The sequence below is a fragment of the Falco naumanni genome, chromosome 11, assembly GCF_017639655.2.
Source record: "Falco naumanni isolate bFalNau1 chromosome 11, bFalNau1.pat, whole genome shotgun sequence".
Lineage (NCBI taxonomy): Eukaryota > Metazoa > Chordata > Aves > Falconiformes > Falconidae > Falco > Falco naumanni.
Genome location: NC_054064.1, coordinates 16762773 through 16783402, shown reverse-complemented (window position 1 = coordinate 16783402; position 20630 = coordinate 16762773). Strand labels below are relative to the sequence as shown.

The window sequence follows — 20630 nt, the reverse complement described above, 5'->3', positions numbered from 1 at the left end:
TTATTTGATTTTTTTAAAAAAATAAAATTTTGAACTTGCTTAAACCAGCATTAATTCTGTCACTGGCTTCAACAGGACTAGGATTCAGCATCAGTGTCTATATTTGCAACTCTGAATTTAGAACAAGTAGGAGAAAGCATTTGGTATGTTACAGACAAAAATTGTCTACAAGCTGTGTTCCATGCACAGTGAAAAATTATATATATTCTGTCTGCATACCTGTTTATCCATATTTTTTTTTTAAATAGCTCATTAAATTCCATATCTTAGAGTTAATAGATGCATGGTATCTTTGTAGCAGCCTCTACTTGCACTGCTGGACAGAGCAAAAAATAAAAAAAACAATTTAAAGAATATCTTGGAAGTTAGGTTCTAATCCTTCAAACTCACCTGGACCAAGAACTAATTTTGGTCTTCATCAAATGCAAGTAGAATTTGGCAACCCCATCCACCCCCAAAGGCAGGCAGTTGCACGTAGGCCTAGGTTATTAGCTGTGAGTCTCACATGGCCTCTATGATATGGAGAAATAGTGTGAAATGGGGACAACGGACACCGACTGTGATTGTATATGTCTGCCCAGGAATGTGGGTATGGTGACTAGTCATGGGTGCGGTGTCTGGTCACATAGGCACACAGCTTTGAGGAGACGCCTGCCCTTCTTCCTCTAACAAAGGGGCTATTTAAAAAAGAGTGAGAAAAGGATGAGAGATATTCCAATGCTATCTAGAGGGAGGGAGTAATAAGTCTCCTTGCTGGAGAAGATCGGATGGTCACAAGAACATGAATCACCTACAAACCTGCAAGACCACCACATTCCAGGCAAAGGACTGATAAGCTAATTAACATATGAAGCGAGAGTAAGCGGGTTTAGGTAACGAATATGTATAGGCGTTAATTGAATATTCATTTGTTTTATTGTATAAATGTGAGATGGTTCGTCACTTCGGGCATGCACGCTTGTGGAGGAGCGATCCCCTGTGCATCTGCGTGCAATAAACATACCTACTTTATAACTTTCGAGTTATAGAGTCTAATTACGTACGTCATCTACAAGCCTTGAACCTGCCCGTACCCTCTGGCCTGAGAAGCAAGGGGTTTAGGTCAAGGAGTAAAAGCTAGCAGGTTGTGCAGCAAGCTGGATCAGGTGCTGTCAGAATTTAACGTGGAAGCTCAATTCTACTTTTCTTGTAGTCAACAACAGCTATGTCCACACCTCCTCATCTCCCAGAACTAATAAACTGTAATTTTCTCATAACCTGCATTTTTATAACCTGTAAAAATCAGTTGCTTAATACAGTTATGCTTTTCCTTGCCCTTTTGGCTTACACGAACCATTCTGATCCTAAACTACCCCGTATCCTGCGTATCAGTAGGTTGGTACAGGTAGGTGCTGGCTGGAGCCTTTCTTAGAGCATCTGTGGCCCCATCGGAGACTCCTCGGCTTGTGCGTGTCGCAGCATAAAGGTCGTTCGGCCTCTGGTGTCAGCCTCGGGTGGCCGGGACGTCAGCGCTACGTTAACTCTGTCGGAACAGTTGGCCATGATGACCTGACTCCCTCTGCTAGCATTTTTCTCCGTAAGTTAAATTTAAGGAACTATCAGTTTTGGTGCCGGAGCTCAAAATGTGTACCCCTTCAGGACATACTCATGAGTAACAGCACGTAGTAACGAATGCGATCGTAACGCTTTCACAGCATCGCCTTTACACGGGTCATGGCGTAGCAGCAGTGACAAACTGACAGACGCTAACTGCGGCCGCTGCCCTCCGCACGTAAGGCGAGCGCGGCCCCGCAGGTGGCGGAGCGGGCAGGGCAGGCACGGCCGGGGGTGCCCCGCGTGCCCCCACGGGGACACCCCCCGAGAGCTCCGGCGCGCGGGGCACCCCCGCCAGCGCGTGCCGCCCGCAGCCGCGCCCCCCCCAGCCCCCCCGCCCCGCTCCGCGCCCGGCCGCGCCTCCGCCCCCCCGCCAGACGCTCGGGGGGAAGCGCCCCCGCCCCAGCGGCCCGCAGCGCCGCCGCCCCCCGGGAGCCGCCCGGGGCCTAGCCAGCCCGGGGCGGGCGGCGCGGGGCAAGGGCCGCGGGGGGCCGCGGGGCGGGCGCGGCGGCGCCTCCGCTCGGGCGGCTCCTGGCGGCGGCGGCGCTCCGAGCCGCTCCCGGCCGGCGGGGACGGCGGCGGCGGCGGGGCCCGATGGCGAGACCCGGCGCTGCGTGCCCGCCGCCCGCCCGCCGGGTGATGGTGGCCGCCCGGGCGCTGCTCTTCTGGGCGCTGGTGTACAGCTACTGCGGGGTGTGCGCCTGCATCGCCGGGCTGCGGCTGCTCTGGAGCATCGGCCGGCGGCCGGGCGAGACCTTCCGCTGGGTGGTGCGGGAGAACCCCCCCGCCTGCCTCAACGACCCCTCCCTGGGCACCCACTGCTACGTCCGGATCAAGGTGAGGGCGAGGGCGGGGGGCGCGGGCCCTCTGTGCGCACACGCGCCCCTGCGCGCGTCCCGCCCGGGTGCGCGGGCACCGCGCGCGCTCACACCCTCGCACGCTCGCGCCCCTGCGCGCCTTTGCGCGCCCGCCCGCGCAGCGCGCTGCGCCCGGTGAGCGGTGCCGCGCCCCGCCGCGATCGCTGGGGGCCGCCGCTGGGCCCGGCCCGGCTGCCCGCGGGGCGGCGGGGCTCGGCGGGCGGCAGAGGCGCCCGGCGGCCCCGGCTCCCCGCAGCGCGGGTACGTGCCCCGCCGCTCCCTGCGCCCTGCCCGGCTCCGCTCCGCGCTGCGCCGCGCTCCCGGTTATTTACGGTTTGCATGGCTGCCCCCGGGAGCCGCTTTCGTGCGTCGGGGTCACAGGCAGAACGCGGAGCACGAAGATGAGCCCCGGCCCTAAGGCTGCACCCTTCAAGCCATGAGCCGGGTTTGATACTTGTCTCAGGTCTTTACCGGCCATTACTCCGCGGCCAAGTGGTCTAAGCGAAGTTGCGTTAGCTTGGTTTCCTTTGGAGTTATAGGGGAGCAAAGAACGCACAGCAGTTTTTGTCAAATGTTATTTGTGTTATTTTTAATGAAACGAGCACAAAGATCTCAGGGATCTGTGCAGATGGTCTTCTGCCAGGCAGTGTAAATTATTGAACCTCTCGGTTTCTCATTATTCACTTGTTTTCTTTTTCTAATATCATTAGGAGGTGTGTGCGTGCTTTTTCACCCATATGCTACATTCTTTCTTCCTGTAGAACCAGCAGCAAATGAATGGGTTGCTGGGGATGTGAGGGGTATGACAAGTGATAGAAGACCACTTGGGGGCAAATCAAATTGCTGTCAGTATGACGGTCTCGTTTCCAGAAATATGAAATTCTTGGCATTGGATAACAGCAGGCTGATGTGTTACTTTCCAAATGAACGTATCCTACAGATCTGTACAGATTTCAAAAAAAGAAAGAAAAAAGTGTTTCAGAAAAAATGGCAACACCTGATGTTGGGGGGTGGGGGCAGAAAAAAGGGGACAGAAAGGAGCAGCTGGAAAGGTAGAGGTTGGGCTTACTTTGAGGCATGTGACGTTCAAACCGCTGCTGTACAAGCAACTATTTAATTTGTATGAGTTAAGGGGATGTCCTTAAAAGCAATAAATGGACTAAAATCAAAACATTGAGGGTAAATCCCTAGAGGACACTAACTGAAAGGAGTGGGGTGGAGGAGGGCTTACCCACTACTCATGAAGTTGAGAAGAGAAGCTGTGGAAGGAAACTGAGAAACTTCTACTTTTTTAAAATATAAAAGGATCCTTTAGGGAGAGTGATACGGAGAATGGTGAAGGTGATGTAATGGCCTGACGGTTTGCTAGGAATTTACTTTTACCTCTGCGGACTTCAACTTCATTGGCATCCCAGAGGAGAAATACCAGTGTAATTTTGGACAGAACTGAGCAAAAGTCCCTATTATATCCATAGTGAGTATGAAAACCTCTACGTTCCCTCTTCAGAGCCTTTCAAGAATTGAGATGTCAGGTAATGGTTTTGTAGCTGGCTAGTGACTTAGCAGTGCCAAGGTAGCTCAGAGAATTTGAAGGATCTGTGGCAAGAAAAACTTTTTGTATGCATTTGTGATCCTTGGCCTGATACAAGCTCTTGATGCACAGCAAAAGCACGGGGGTTTACTTCCCTTTTTAAAATAGCAGAGACAGTGCAGGCTCTGACATTTGTTCAGGAGCTGTACAACCTTTGCTCCTGCAGTTTGTTTTACATGACTTCTAAACAGCATGTTGTATTTTGTGAGCTCTTTCTCAACTTACGTATTCACTTCTGTGCTAGAAGTCGGTAATCCCTCTAGGTCATAATTTCAGTTTATTTAAATTCTGCTGGTTTTGACCTTGAGTTAGTATAAGCTTGTGTACATCCATTCATTTCAATGGTATTTCAGTGTTCAGCCTCTGCACTGCTAAGTAACTTGCCTGCTGGTAATGCTCATAAGGCCCGTTTTCTTAAAAGGTGCATCAGAAATAATGGCTATAGACAGGGCAGAAAGAAGATTGTAACATTAAGGCTTTCTTTTCTGAAGCGAGTCTGAACCCTTGAACAGTAAAAACGAGCAAAACCAACTTCCTTTCTAGTTACTTAATTTTGATTGCTTTTGGTTCTTAAGAATCTATACGGTCCTTTATTGTGCCCGAATGCAACGTGATAGTTTAAATAGTTGCATAATCTTACAAACTAACTGAAAGACTGAAAATGCATTTAAAGCAAACTGTATTTTAAAGTCTTTCCAAGAAGCACATGATGTGTCCGTGTGAAAGCAAGGTGCCAGCTCCGACGATAATCTGCATTTCCCAGTCACTGTGCCAGGCGGTGCTGTTTCACACACGTTAGCATGCTCATGGCTGAGCTGGCACACAGTCACCACAGCCTGACATGTATTAAAGATGGTCCTCCCCGGAAGAAGCTGTGGCAGCCAGGGTGTGGGATACTCAGCATTGCCAGGGTGTAGCAGATACCTGATCTCAGAATTGCAAACAACTTCAGCTTCAAAAACTGACAATTTTTTTCAGGGCCAATATTAGAATATTGCCTGCAACCATATTCATTCTCAAATCCCAGTATAGCAGTTCTATGCAGCAATAAAAACACGCTTTTTCTCTCGTTTTAGGATTCAGGGTTAAGATTCCACTATGTGGCTGCTGGAGAAAGGGGTAAACCACTCATGCTGCTGCTTCATGGCTTCCCAGAATTCTGGTAAAACTCCCTATGCTCTTTTCTTGTGTAAAAGAGGCTGCTTGTGATACCCAAGAGTGGTTGTCTCAGCTTAAGTATCCCCAGTGTGATCTGTATCCCCAGTGTGATCCGTTTTATGTATCTGTGAGTACTAACAGCATGAGGTTTTAGTAGGGAGTACACCATTGAAACATTTCTTAAATGCAGCATCCACAAAAATATCCTGCAGGCTGATGCAAACCAACCATCTTTCTTGCATTGTCAGTCCATATTTCCCCAAGTATGTACACTTTTCTTCAAACTTTGGGGAGGAACTGCTCATTTTTAGTGAACTTCCTGTTTGGCTAACATTTTTACTACATGGCTAAACTTAGGAATTACAGTAGAGGGTGTTAAAATAAGGATCCTTTATATTTAAGTGCAATATGGATTGCTGCATTTGTTAAAAATATTATACATTAATTTTTAACTGGGGGAGGGGAAGAGGAACTATGAGTTCTATAGGCTATTGTGCAGCCTAATTTCAGAATGCTACTCAGGGAAAAAGGTTCTATTATTAGTTCATCACAAGATGCATGATGAATCAAACCCAATCCTAAATGTTTGTTTATAACAATGAAAAGCAGTCATGTGTCTAATGATTTAACCGAATTGCTCAGGCTGTCATTGCCAGGTTTAACTAGTGAAGCATGGCTTACAGAACTTGCAGCAAAAAAACAATAAGGGAATAGGGGAAGTGCTAATGCCAGTAATTCAGCAAGTTAAATGATCCTTTTCCTTTCTAAACTCAGATATGGAGCTAGGGTCCACTGTTGGAACTGTGATCTTTCAAGCTGGACTCAGGTCATACCATGATAAATTGACCCAGGTAAAACAGAGGTCAGTTCTGTTCCCTTAGCAATTTCCTATAGATACTAAGCCTTGAGGATGATAGTAGAAAGTCATATTTATTTTAAGATAGAGTTTCAAAATAGTAGATTTTTCTGGTAATAAATTATTATCTAAAAGGTTTAAAACTGTAAACTTTGTTTTAAAAAGACAGTTAGATGGAGGGGTCTATGCAAACATTATGTATACCTTGCATAACACATATTCTAACCCAGTAAGACAGCTGAGACTACAGCTGATTTCCCCTACAGTGGGAATAATAACAGAAAATTTAGCGTTTTATATACATATTCTACTGAGATCCATTATATTATTAAAAAAAAAAAAAAAAAGAGAGAGAGCTGTTCTTAGTCTACAATGGTGAGTCATGCTTTAAGTGACAGTTAATATATTGTATTATCTGACCATTTAAAAGGAATAAGAAGCTGTTATATAGGTCACTGGGACCACCAATAGCACAGTTTATGTAACTTTTTAAAAAGAAGACTAAATGCCAATAGTCAACAAAATAGCTGCATTAACAATACTGATGTTAGCTTGTTAATTCAGTCAAGAATTTTTTATGCAAGAATAAAAATTGTTTTGAAAGCACAAGATAAAATAATCGCAATTTAAGAGACATTTAAAGCAGCATCAAATTCATATCGTTTGTCTAGCAAAAAAAACCCAAACAACCAAAAGCCAAAACTGGATATGATTCACAGTTGCAGTTCTTAATTGTTACAAATCCTCTGTTTTCAAATATCTCTAGGTTATAAGTAGGGCAAATATAACCAGACAATACTGACTTTAGTGAGTGGCTGAGAATGCCTGAAGACGAACAATCACTTAAGAATATAAAGCTATTTAGTGCTTTAGATAAATAAGAACTTGAAAATCAATACCTATGTTCTGAAAAGACAACAATAAATTATTTTAAATTGGGCATAATGTGTTGAGACAGTTGGGGACCTCTAAGACTTGTGTGTGAGCTGCTAAATTTTGTACAAGCTGCCTTTCAGAAAGAATGTGTTGTGAAAGTCACCAAATAGTTTACACGATCAAACCTTATGAACATGAAAGCATTCACCAACATCTCCAAATTCTGCTTGCAAAGCAGTTGTCCAATAGTTACATTTCGTATGTGGTAAAAGGATTTCTTTGAATATAAAACCTACCCATTTGGTGGGTCAGACATTTGGTGGTTGATGGACTGCTGAAATGATGGACTGAAAACAGAAGATGAGGATAGCAAGTAGACATTTTCTGAAAACAAAAATTGTTTGTGTATTTATGGGCCTCGTTGTTTCTTCTTACTGAAGTATCTAAGATAACTACAACAGTTACCATGGCAAATTCAGCTTCCACATCATTGTATAATGCCTTTAAAAATTCATTCCTGGAGATGTTGGCTCTTGTATTTGCATTATACAGCACCGAAATGAAAAGGTTCTGACTGTTCTGTTTATATGAATGCAAATGTCTGTAATTACTGATTGTTACTGTAATAGTACTTATGTTTCAAGTCCCTAATAGGCTGGAGGCAAAGCAAAAGTGGAAGAGCCAATGGTCTGATATAGATACTGTTTGAATTAAGGTAGAATTCTGTGCCTCACTTTAAACAATTGCTGGTGATCCAAATGTTATATATTGTTTATCTAAGACCTGAAACAAGAGCAGAAGGGAAAGCTAGATCCTAGCGTAGAGGGATACAGCTGTTATTCTATATGCCTAGAAGGATCATGGGTTTTGTATATCTTTTTGTTACAGTATAAGATAAGGCCACATCTGTCTTGATACTGACTATTTTGAAATTTATTTGGTTTTAATAACAATTGAATGGCAGGTAGTTCTTCAGGATGAGGCCCACCGTTTTCTTTTCTTGTTGTTTTTGCTTCCTAACACACATCTAGTCACTATATACTGTTACAGAATGAGGAACAGCCCAGGCCTTTGCCCAAGTTCTTGATTTTCTATGTCTTTTAATGTGTGCAATGTTGTCACTCTTTTCCATAGAAACACAAGCAATTAAGTACTTTGTGTAGTACCAACACATTGAGAAGCTGTTCTGGAACAATTCTGGCAGTATAGAGACACAGATGAAAGTGTATGTAATATAAATCATATAAACTTCACCAAGGTCATTTGTGATTCATTGTATTTCCTTCTTTAGTTTATTTAGTGTATGAATTATCTGACATTCCTTTTCTGAAAGGGAAAAAAGGCCAACAAAGAAATGTGCGTTGAAGCGTGTTTCCCCACTCCATCCAAATGTGTATGTGAGCAAGCCAGGGAGAAGAGGAAGCTTTTCAAAAATTACATTACAAACAAAAATTTTCAAACATTTTTGACAATACTACAGCTCCAAGGATAAAACGGAATAGTCCTCTGTGTGCTCTCGTTGATGCCCGCTTCCTTTGCAGCAAAGGGACCATGCCAGGCTTCAAGAACTGTTGAAACACAGTTGTAAGGTACTTGTAAGGTTCTGGCCATGTTCCTTTTCTGGCATCCACACTTCCTCACTGGGTAGTTCAAGAAGGGAACACAAAACTACTATAGCCATAAAGGACCATCAACACATCACAGAAAGAAAAAAGAATCTCATTGCAAAAAAAGCCATGCTAATTTACCCTCAACTATTTGGGAAAAAAAGCATTGAGTGTGTATTTTGGTATCATACTGCTTGACCTTTGTAACCCCAACTTCTTTTCCCCCTTTGTTAGGTATTCTTGGCGCCATCAATTGCGGGAATTTAAAAGTGAATATCGAGTGGTGGCTCTGGATTTGAGAGGTTATGGAGAAACTGATGCCCCTTCTCACAAAGAAAATTACAAGTTAGATTGCCTGATAACAGATATAAAGGATATTTTGGAATCTCTAGGTAAGTTAGTAGAAGACAAAACTACTCAGCTCATAGATGACTTGATTTTCTGGAATAAAAACCATAAAGATCTAGCATTGATTTTATTTTTTTAACTTAATTCTCTCTAATATATAAACATTACAGATAGGTGTAGCTATAAATCTAAGGATACTGATTTTATGGACTATTATCAATGGAAAAGGTTTGTTTTCTAATTATGATGTGTATGTCAGTATAAACAATATGTAAAGATGATTTTCCATCATGAGTTTTAAAAAAATCTTCCCTATGTACTGTGAAATCCAGCAGTACAAAGCTGTGGTCTTTTTCACTAAGAAGGTCTTTGTTTATTCGTAAGCATTGCACTTAGTGGAGAATGTTCTGAATGAAAAGTCTAATAGCACTTGCAGACAGAAGAATTTAAATCGGGTGACATTTTTCTTGCACAAACAAGATAGAATAAATACTGTGGGCTGTACATCTGCTGTATTAAACAAAAAATATCCCAAAATACTACTCCTGCACAGTAGTCAGTTCTCAAGAGCTGGATCACTGTCTTGCACAACAGTGAGAACAGAAGGGATAACAAGGGACATATTGCTCCCTGTGGCAAATACATAGTGTAACAGCCTAGAGCTGAAGCAACCCTGCAAAATTTGCCCCTCCAGTGAAGTGAGCCGTTCTAGTGATAAATTGTAACACCTAGTGAAAGGTATTTCCCTTCCATACCAGTAGCAAGACAAGGGATTTGACTGTCATTCTCTGAATCATTTTAATTCCTCAGATACTCTAGGGACTGTGAAACAACTTACTGCATTTCACATGAAGAAATAGTAAAGCAGTGATTCCAGTTCTAAGGTTTGAATTTAGGATTTGCTTTGTGATGTCTGAATGTTGCCAAACGATTGGGCAGGCAGTCCCCACACTGTGTTTATGTTTTCCAGCCTTTGCTGGTTGTGTTCATCTCCATGGTAATGCCATGGTTATGGTTGAGAAGTGCTCTCATCATAATTAATTTGATAAAGACTTAATTTTTTTTTAAAAAAGTATTTCTAAGGCTTGTTATCTTTGTTTGTTCTAACCGCAAGTTAAATTCTTTTGGAGAACTTGATTATATCAAAAGTGCTTGAAAAGATTTCTATTCAAGAGGGGTTATAAGGTGTTTTGATAACTGTGTCCAAATTGATGTTGGAATTCTAAACAGTTTTCTTTCTAAACAGGCTTCTGTATATTTTATTTGTAGTGTATGTACTCAGCATTACAGTCCTCAATGAGGATGGGTGATGGATCTGACACTATAGTGTCAGATACGTACTATAGTATGTATTCCAGCAGTGGTTAAAGGAGGAATGGTTAGGCTTCCAAAAACTCTGTGATGATTCCCCTTCCCTTTATTGCTGTTAAACTACCATTTTTATCGATGGAAGAGTAACTACGTGAATGCCATGAACTATAAATTGCCATCAGAACACCGTATGGAGAAAAGCTACAGTTCTACCAAGTATATAAATGTGTGTAATTATGTGTGTATATATCTATATATATCTCTATATATATATCATATAGATATATATCATATAGATATATATGGCTATAAGTATAATGCCCACTTTTTGCATAATGATGATGTTCAATACTTAGATAACCTCCCATAGTCAGAGAAATTCATAAGGATTAGTTTTGTTCAGGAGGGGCTCAGGAGATTGCTCAGTCTTTCTGTCTGCAGTTTCAAACTCCAAACTCCCTCAACATGACAAATGTACACGCATTAAAACGACTGCAAGTTGAATTGCATATCTGACCCTATGTTGGCCAAGATGGGAACAGGATGGTCATTTGGATACTGAGTGACTTGAGTTTGACATTGAGGTAGTATAGTTAAAGTGTAATTGAAGTCCAATTAAATAATTTTAATTATTTGTTAGTTTTTAAACTATAGTAGCGCACTATTTTTTCTGGCCATTAGTAATGGAAGCAGTGCTGTATTAAATAGTTACATTAATAAATGTGCTGAACTGCCTATTTTGCCCAATAATGGTTTTCATATCTGGGATAATTTGGATGGATAAAAATTCCACTGAAATAAAAGCACAAATCTGTGTTTATGTGGTAGGATACAACAAGTGTGTGTTGATTGGCCATGACTGGGGAGGAATGATCGCTTGGTTAGTGGCTATATGTTACCCTGAAATGGTGACTAAGCTGATTGTCGTTAACTTCCCCCATCCTTCTGTATTTACAGGTAAGTTTTATAGTAGTCTTTGTTAATCCAGAGTATCTGCATTTTCATTATGATTGTCTTTGCTTTGAGGTTACTGAAGAAATAGCTACTTGCCCCTTTAGATGTTCAGTAGATAAGTTGCCAGTACGCAGTGCCTCTCACAATCTAGACTGTATTTTATGAAGCAATAAGGTATAAATATTTGACTTTTTGAAATAATTTATTGTAGGAAGTGGGAATGCTTGCAACCAAACTTACTGATGGTTTTCTTAACCCTTGAAGTTCCACAAACATAATTTTTCTATATATTAATCTGTTTTATACAGATTACTTTGGCAATTACATTACACCTAGATTAAGGCCTCACTGCATTATTAAATCTGCATAAAACAGCCTTTATATAAATGTGAATCAGACATTAGAATGTAATCCTGATTTAGGTGACAAGTGACAAGTTATGATCTGGTATAGCATTCATTGGAACAAGACAGCCTTTCCGGGCTGCTTACTGAAGGCACAGGAACATATTAATAGTGAGCCAAAACAAGTATTTAGGTGTACTAGCAGAATTTGTTGTGTGATAGGCTTTGCGCTTGTCTACTACCCAGAATTAAAAAATATTTCATAGGGATTAGATCGTTCAGCAATTAAAATTATAGTATCTCACTAATTTTAGTTTCTTGAGTTGCTGACCTTACCCGATTTCCATTTAAAAAGTCATTCAATTTCTGCAGAAATAGCTAAGAATATTCAGTGCAGCTTTAATTTTCACTTCAGTTGAATGTAAATCTGACCTTACACCACTGTGGAATCAGAACCATTCACACATGTTGATCCCTCAGTGTTCTTGGGCACCTTTCTAAGATACTAAATAATGTTTTGCCATGTAGTTAAGTAAGTTTCACTTACCCAAGGAAAGGTCTGTTCACTACCACCTCAGCAAGCAGGAGCTTCTTGCAGTATTTTCACCGAGAACAGGAGCCAGGCTGTATAGAAGACAAATACATTTTATTGTAGTATTTCTTAGTGTTTGTTTGCATATTTCTTAAAGTACAAAATGTGTTGCTTGATAAAGCCTCCCTGGATCAAATTTGTTCTACTGTGGATTAAATTAAAATACACATTTTATAAATTGCGTAGAAAAGTAAAGCGAGCAGTGTTGATGATGGTCCATCGATGAAAAACGTAATGGGTGATGCAATTTAAGAAGGCATAAGATATGAATGCTCAGAAGATAGCTGACACTTCAATTTACTTTGTTTTAAACCCCATTTTTATTCACTGTCAGAATTAATATTTCAGAGAGATCTCCTGTGTTGGGAGTGCAGTTTTGCCTTCCTGAATTTTCATCTGTAAAGGATAAGTTCTAGATTCCCTAGTACCTGCATACATTCTGGGCTGGCTTGAGGAAGGTAGAGATTTGAATGCCAGTGTTGGCCCTTTTACTCGTAGAGACATGAAATTGCAATCAAAAATAAAAAAGACAATGCAAATTTTACTATATAATTTTCTTTTGTTATATACACTCTGCTGTCTTTATAAGTGACACTGTGTAACCCTGATTACAGTTCCTGAAATTGCCAAGAAGACAACTGCTAGAAAAATTCTGTACTTTCTGTGAATAGGCTTGATGCTGTCTTTAGAATATAAGTGGATCATCATCTACAGATTTCTGTGCATCACATATTTGATGACAAGAGATACTTAAAGGCTTGTATCTATGGATCTTATTCCACAGCTGAAAAAAAAAATGCTTTGGACTAGATACACAAATTGATCTCTAAGTGAAATTAAACTCATCAGTCTCACTGCCCTCACCTAATCTTTGGCAGGCTTCTGGTTTGCTGACTGTTTCTGTTAACACATCTAAAAGAAGTATGTTTTAATGGCCACATCATGTACTTACTCCTGAAACAATAATCATCCTTTGTCACATAGCATGCTCTAACGTAATATTTTTAAAACATTCCTTTACGTTTAAAAAAATAGTAATATTAACGGTAATTTTGTTTGAGTCATCAGTTTTCATTTTTAATTCATGGGCATTTTTGTTTCAGAATACATTCTACGACATCCATCACAATTGATTAAATCTGGTTACTACTTCTTTTTCCAAATGCCATGGTTTCCTGAATTCATGTTTACACTAAATGATTTCAAGGTGAGCAAATTGAGTGCTCTTGTTTATATATTTAACTATGAGTGATGGAAGAATTGTCACCTACGTTGATCCCTTCTGATGTAGTTATAATTACTGGAAAAAGTACAGAGCTTTCTGATTTTTCTTTTGAAGCCTTATATAAAGTAGGATATAAGTACATAGAGGTTCTGAGATTAACTCTGGCTTTTGCATCTCTGTGAGGTGTTCAGTTATGTACTTTTAACCTCCTACAGTATATTACTCCATCTAGAAAGTCAACTGGCTTCCCTTGTGCCCATGCCAGTGGGACATGTTTGGTGCCTGGGGAATTCCTGCTGGCTTAACTAAAGCTCCTGTGTGCAGTGGGATATCCTCTTACCCTCAGAGCCCGCTCCAGCGCAGGCAGACTGGGAGTCTGGGCATTGGATTCAGCCAGGTGGTTAATTCTGCTTGAGGAACCAGCAAGGCCAACACCTGGTATAACCTTAAAACATAAGTACAAGTATATAGAAAGGGAAAAAGCAGCTGGAGGCTTGCGTCCTCCTACATGCGTATAACCCAGTGCTGCATGCACACAGGGCACAGCAAGCTGGGGAGGTCTTCAATCATTCTCTCCCGTGCTCTGTCAGCTGCTGGGGTCCGTCCCAGAGGAAAGTATGTGCCTGCATTTGTCTTTGCCTGTCACAGGTGGCAGATCAGGGTGCAGAATTGAGTAACATGGTAATACTGGTATTTGCCTGTACTTGATTATTCTGAAGTAAATTGTACCATAATTAAGTTTTACTGTGTGCTTTACACATAGCTCTCTAAAAAAACATTTAAGCCATTCGTTATACTCTAAACAATATATAGACAGATTTTAGAAAGGTGTGCCCCATTGAAGGAGAGAAATCACATTTTCTAGCTATTTTATGTAATCGCTTTTTGTGCTTCCTTTTGTAGGTTCTGAAAAGTTTATTTACAAGCCACGCCACTGGAATTGGAAGGAAAGGCTGCAGATTAACAGCAGAGGATATTGAAGCTTATCTCTATGTTTTTTCACAACCTGGAGCGTTAACTGGACCCATTAACCATTACAGAAATATTTTCAGGTCAGTGTAAAATTCTGAAACGAGTTAAAATATTCCAGAGAACCCTGGGGGCCAAAAACGTTATTGCACCTTCTGCCGCTAAAGCAGAAGGAAAAAAACGCGTCTCATTTGTAAGGTCTCAACAAATGCATTCGGTGTCAAGCAGCCTGATGCAGAGTGAGCTGTATGAGGTATCCACACAAAACGGTGAAACACCCAGAGTGCAGCGAAGGAAAATCTTTGTTTCAGAATCTAATAAAGCAAAGATCCTTCCTCATTCACAGAACCCATGGCAATCTCAAAATTCCATCTCTTAAGTAATACTCACAAAATTAACATCAATTAATTGTTTGCATTACAGTTCATATTACCTAATAATAAGATCTCTGAAGAGCTTATTATTACATAATACTACTAGATAATATGGCATCCAAGTACATTCCCTAACTTTTAACTTTCCAAAACCCTGCCTGATTAATTTTATTACGTTTGGGCTGTTTTTTATAAAAAGGTGGGGTAGATTTTTTTGTAACTAGGCATAAAACTACCCCTAACTCATTGTTTTGGGGTTTTTGGTTGGTTGATTGGTTGGTTTGGTTGTTGTTGGTTGGTTTTCTTTGTTCCTGCATTGGTCTCATCAGACAGTGGCAGCAGTAAGCATGTATAGCACAGAGCATGCATAGACTCAAACTGAGAGATAGTATCATAATAGGAGATATTCACAAGGTTAGTGTTTATTTTCTCAAGCAGTTTTCTAATGGTTTTAACTTTCCTGGAAGGAGCTGACTTGGCCTTAGAGACAGACTGATGCCCCCTTTTTATCTACCAAAAACTTAACAGGGCCACAAGGTCTTGAACTCTGCATATACTCTACTTAAAACTTAAAGACCAAACTTGAAGTACTATACCAAGAAGAGTGGAACTGAATTTATTTTTTTCCTTTACTGCCTCCAGTCTTCAACAGCGCTAAATCTCCTGCATGCTTCTGTAACACAAGACCAGCTTCCCAATATTCTTTAAAAATGACAATTCTCTTCCTTCCCTATACTCAAACAGTAGATGTTTGAAGTAGATTAACTTTTCATTTTCTCAGGTCCAAATGTAGTGCCACCTTTACTGTTTTTTCCATGCCTTCCATGCTGTCACTGTCAGGAGAGCAGTCAGCAGGGAAATACTGGGAGGAAAACAAGGGTCTGAGCTAGATCCTGTTTTGTACAGGCTCAGAGGCAAAACTGGAATAAGAAAGTAGAGAGGTGGTATATTTTCTTCTAAACAAGATAACACCAAGCAGAGACACCAATGGGAAATAAATGAGATGGCTGTGCTGGTAACAGCGCACTTATTTAAAGCTATGCAGAGAGTGGTTGATGACGTCAGCTGGGATGTCCAAGGGCAACAGGGAGCTGTGCGGCTGCATGGCAGCTCCCTTGGCCCCACAACTGCACTGCAGGAGCCCCCAGGGTTGGGCTAATGAGGCACTGGAGAGGCATGAACTCCCTGAGCCTAGTTCGTTAGGTTTGCCACAGCACTTCACATCAGTGCGTGCGCCCATTAACCAGATGCTTCTCTGACAGTAACAGTGAAGTATCTGTGATAGCTGATAGCTGAATTGCTGTGGGATTCAGATGAGACAAATGTAAGAGTTGCATATGTTTAAAATATTTTTTCAGGCCTTTCAGGCTATCAGTTATTAATCAGAAAGTATCTTCACAGCTATTAATTCATCTCTGTGTGTGTATGTTTGTGCATTGTTTGCTTTATTTCTCTAAGGAAAATATACCTGTACTGAATTCAGAGAATATTATTTTAGGTGCTATCAGCCACAATGCAGCAGGCTTTGGACTGGAAGCAAAAGATTAGTCTTCAGCTCATTCAGTTCTTGCCACTAGTCCTGATAGCTGCACCTTATGGGGTGTGAATCATTAAATATTAAAACTGGATTGAAATTTTTACTTCCTCCCATACAAGCCATTAAACAGCACTTAGACATTAATGACTGGTATTCACTGTAACTCTCAGTGGGCTGGCACTGGTGACTTAGGTGTTAAAGGTTTCCAACTCATTACTGTCCACCTGGAGTTTCATTCTTCAGAGCTTAATTTTTCTGGAAAGTTATTTCCAAAGAGATGATTGAAATCACCTACTTCCATCCATCACCAACGCATCCTTGTATAAATAGCACAGCAGTCGTTTCCCTTTGCTACACTTTAGATACAAACACTTTTGGAATAAAAATCATAAAGCTTTTGTATTATGCTTGGCTAAGAGAGATAGGTAAGCGTCTGAAGCTTGAATTTCTTCTGATATGCCATTTTTTTAGAAAACGGCATTAGTTCTCTTACGGCAGTTAAGAAGTGCTTCACTATTTGTTTACAGAAAGCTGCATAACAGTGCTATATGAAGGTTCGCATGTTTTTCAGACTTAAACTTCTTGAGTGGAATTTCCCTTTCTAAATGTGCAATCTGTGTTTTAAAGGAGATTTCTAGAAACTTCAGGCATGATGTAATGTCCCATATTCCAGACTGAAAAGGAATATAGTGTAGCTCATAGGCAATGAAAAATGACAGGTTGTTCATCTATGCTCCATGCGTAAAAAGCCTGGTAGGGTTTTCCTAAGTGAGGCCAGAAATCTTGCAAGGCACTTCAGCACAAAAGGAAAATAGTAAACCCTACAGTAGTGAAAAAGTACACATCTAAATAGTGAAGAGATCCAGAACAGTGGATTTAAAAGGTAAAGGGATTAGGCATCTAAATGCACTGAATCAGATCATCAGATTATCAATTTTTAAAACTGATAATATGAATAAGCTATGGTTTAGTGGCTGAGGTCAGGCTGTTTGCAAAATGAGATTTTAAATCCACCGGTACAAAAGCCATTTAAAGAATTTTCCTAATTCATCAATCAAAATGAAATTAAATTATTATTTAAAGTGACCATTTATTAATATTTCTTGACGTTATGTATAAGTAGAGAGGGAGAATATCTTTCTCTTGTTTTAAAGTAATGCATGCTATCATCTTTGTCTTTCCCTTTCTAGAGCATAGTCTCTTAACTCTTAAGTTTCAACCTAGCACTTAAGTATGTCACAAAAGTTTGATCAGAAAAATCTTTTTTATACATTACTGGTTTAAAATAGTTATGTTTGAGCATTAATGTTATAAAAATTTGTATCTGATCAGATGGAATCTGTTTTGAATTGACATGGCTAGTCTGTTACAGTATGTGGCTAAGATCAAGTGATTCAAGCATAAATTAGATCAATTTTTCAGCACCTCTTTTACAGATGAGCTGGAATAAATTCTGGTGGGTTAGTATGGTTTATGTTGAAGTACTTTTTCATTTCTAGCTACTTGTATCTTTCATAACGTCTGCCTTTAATGTGAGGAAATATTTATAGAATATTTCATGAAATATTCCAAATAAAATTATTGTATTAAGAAAAAGTAATACATTATTACTGAAAGCTTAAATAGGTCCTTTTGGTGGTATAATTTTTATTAACATTTTACTTTCTTCAAATGTCTTATAAATGTATTTATTTTTAAACGCTTTCTAGTCTGCCAAAGCTGTGGCTTGTGATGTTGCAGTTTTAAAGAGATTATGACTCCATGAAAATTTTTAATCAACAGTTTTCTCTCACTGCGTACAGATGTAGGTATGTAAGTCCAAGGCCTTCAAAAACATACTGTAGCTCTTTGTAAAGGGAACTCGGATACTCTTTGAATGTTAGCATGAATTTCAGAGATGAATGAATGTAACTTAATACAGTTCAGCATTTCAGGCATCAGTGTTCTACAGAATATAATTCCTACAGGTACTTTTATTTTTAGCTGTACTACTTCATATTTAAGTTTGAGTAGGTCTGAAAAACTTGCTGGTATCTTCCATAGTGTCCCAAAATGGCAGGTTGCCATTTCCTGGGCAACCATTTTTTGGTAAGGCAGTTTGGCTACTGAGGTAGCTAAATGCCTTCAACACTGTAATCTAAACGTTATTCAAAGCATCATATTTTATTAAAACCTACTTGCAGTAAATAATGAAAGTTCAGAAATGTGCTATAGCATTCATCAACTGAGGGAAAGCCACTGACAACAAAATTCTGGCCATGTTGTTCCATACTCCCTTTTACAGAGATCATGGGGCTCCTGGGCTGTGCACCTTGCATTCATGCTCCAAAAATAAGACCTGTGTTGTAATCAAATGCTGATTATAGACATATTACAGTAAAAGTATCTTCTAACTATTTTACCATCCTTAAAAAAAAATAAAGGACTTTAAGTCACAGGACTGTTTTCTTGGTATTGTAGAAGATATCTTGGAACCTAGGAAGCTTGCAATGAGATTCTGTGTTGACTTCAAAAGCTAAGTTGACTGAAATTTGTCTTGGTTATTTTTTTCTTAAAATAAGACCTAACTAAGTGTGGTTTGTTTTATTTTTAAAGCTGTCTACCTTTGCAGCACCATGAAGTCATTATGCCAACCCTGCTGTTGTGGGGAGAAAGAGATGCATTTATGGAAGTTGAGATGGCAGAAATTACACGGATTTATGTTAAAAATCATTTCAGATTAACTATTTTGTCTGAAGCCAGTCACTGGCTCCAGCAGGATCAACCTGACATAGTGAACAAGCTGATATGGACCTTTCTAAAGGAAGAGACAACAAGAAAAAGAGAGTGACTGTATGTATGTGTTTTAAGGAGTCCACATAAAAGCTCGTCAGATTTAAAACCTAATTGTTATCAGGGCCATATTTCCAGCCTGCCTTCTATTTTGAGCTCTGTTAGAGAAAAGTGTTTTCAATGTACTGTACATTTGGACACCAATGTTACTGCTAAAAGAAAAAGTGAGTATGAGAATATATGATACCAACATTGGTTTTACCTGTATACTTGTATTTTGCACATAAAGACACCTGCCTTAAGATATATATGTATTTGTACAGAAAGAAAATCATGGAAAGTTGCTTGGTTTTGTTTTCCCCCTTGCTTTACAGTTTTAATGTGTGGTGCCTTTTAAAGATTTATAATGAAACAATAGAGTGGTGTCATACTGAAGACAGTCATGAGTTTTCATTCTAGATTCGCCTGAATTTTTTTAATGTATTTTGCCATTAAACAGTATCTAACTCTTTTTATTATCTATATTTTAGCATACTGAATGATTGAAAAATTTCTGGACACATTTCTAGTCTCAAAGTGAATAATGATACGTATCTTGTTGTATTGTTGAATGCAGCTGCTTTGTGTGATGTGTTTCACTTTCTTGACTAAAAAATGGGAAATCTGTACACTCAACATGTCTGAACAAGAAAAATGGAAAATTAAGGTGTAACATGTATCAGATCCACCTCGGTCTAATAAAATGCAACTTACACTACTCCCTTTATGTGACTTGCTATGGAGAGATTTTCTTGCTGAAGCTAAAAACTGGGTTTGAATAGCTGAAGTGTCTTGTCTGCTGCACAGCCTTCCTTATGCTATGATTGCTGTAGTTTCTCGGAAATAATGCCTCATTGTTGGCATTATCTTTTCTATGTTAGCAACTACTGTTCTTGTCTCCAAGATCTGCTGCCAAGTTCCTGTGTTTATAGGAGGAAGAGACACAGTGATTATGGAAACAGAGGGTAGAATTAACTTGCATGTGATGGCAGGGGAGAAGAAAATCGGATGCTAACTACAAAGAAAACAGGCACAAAACAAGTCCCCAGAAGAGGTGAGTCACCTGCCCACAGGGTTTCCAAGGGCTCCCTTTCCACCTGCAGAGCAAGCGCAGTGCCCTGGGGACAGGTGAGGAGGCACAAGGGCCCGCTGGGGAAGGCATCGGAGCCAGCGGAGCCGGAGCCAACTGTCCACACCGGAGCAGGAGAGCGCTGACCGTTGCTGGGCAGCCCCAACAGGCCCCGCACGGCCACCGGCGTTGTCCCTTTCCAGCCGCAGTGTCCCAGGCAGGTACGAGACGCGGCCCTCGCCAGCCTCTCACCCGGTGTAATCCTGGCAGGGACGTGGACCAAGGGTGCTGTCAGCCGTGTGTGAGCTCGTGGCTTTTCACGCAAAACCCAAGGAAGAGTCCCCTCAGTATCGAGGTAACGGTACCGATCTTGCCTTTTCCATCCGAGGCTGGTACCAGCCTTTAAAGGATAATTTCCCCTCAAATATTTTCAGCATTCATCAGCTTAAATAGTTACGCGCTTTTTTTGACTTCGAGTTGGAGAGGCGCTGCCACCCTCGGAAGGGTGCCGCCCCCGCAGCAGATGGGTGCCTCGGCCTAGCAGCGGCGCCGGGCGGT

The 20630-nt window shown here is 40.7% G+C and overlaps 1 protein-coding gene across 1 annotated transcript; it reads left to right on the top strand.

The window, feature by feature from the left end:
• The first annotated feature begins 2135 nt into the window (after positions 1–2135).
• Positions 2136–19730, top strand: EPHX4 (epoxide hydrolase 4). Its single transcript, XM_040611213.1, has 7 exons — positions 2136–2430; positions 5118–5203; positions 8773–8930; positions 11026–11154; positions 13191–13294; positions 14216–14364; positions 18788–19730. The coding sequence occupies exons 1-7, from the start codon at positions 2188–2190 to the stop codon at positions 19020–19022; spliced, it is 1104 nt and encodes a 367-aa protein (XP_040467147.1). The 5' UTR covers positions 2136–2187; the 3' UTR covers positions 19023–19730.
• The last annotated feature ends 900 nt before the right edge of the window (positions 19731–20630 follow it).

Excerpts from the sequence above, each read along its gene's own strand:
- EPHX4 (XM_040611213.1), top strand. The coding sequence starts at position 2,188 with ATGGCGAGACCCGGCGCTGCGTGCCCGCCGCCCGCCCGCCGGGTGATG. Across the intron at positions 8,931-11,025 it reads GGATATTTTGGAATCTCTAG|GATACAACAAGTGTGTGTTG; the intron begins GTAAGTTAGTAG and ends TTTATGTGGTAG. Across the intron at positions 14,365-18,787 it reads CATTACAGAAATATTTTCAG|CTGTCTACCTTTGCAGCACC; the intron begins GTCAGTGTAAAA and ends TTATTTTTAAAG.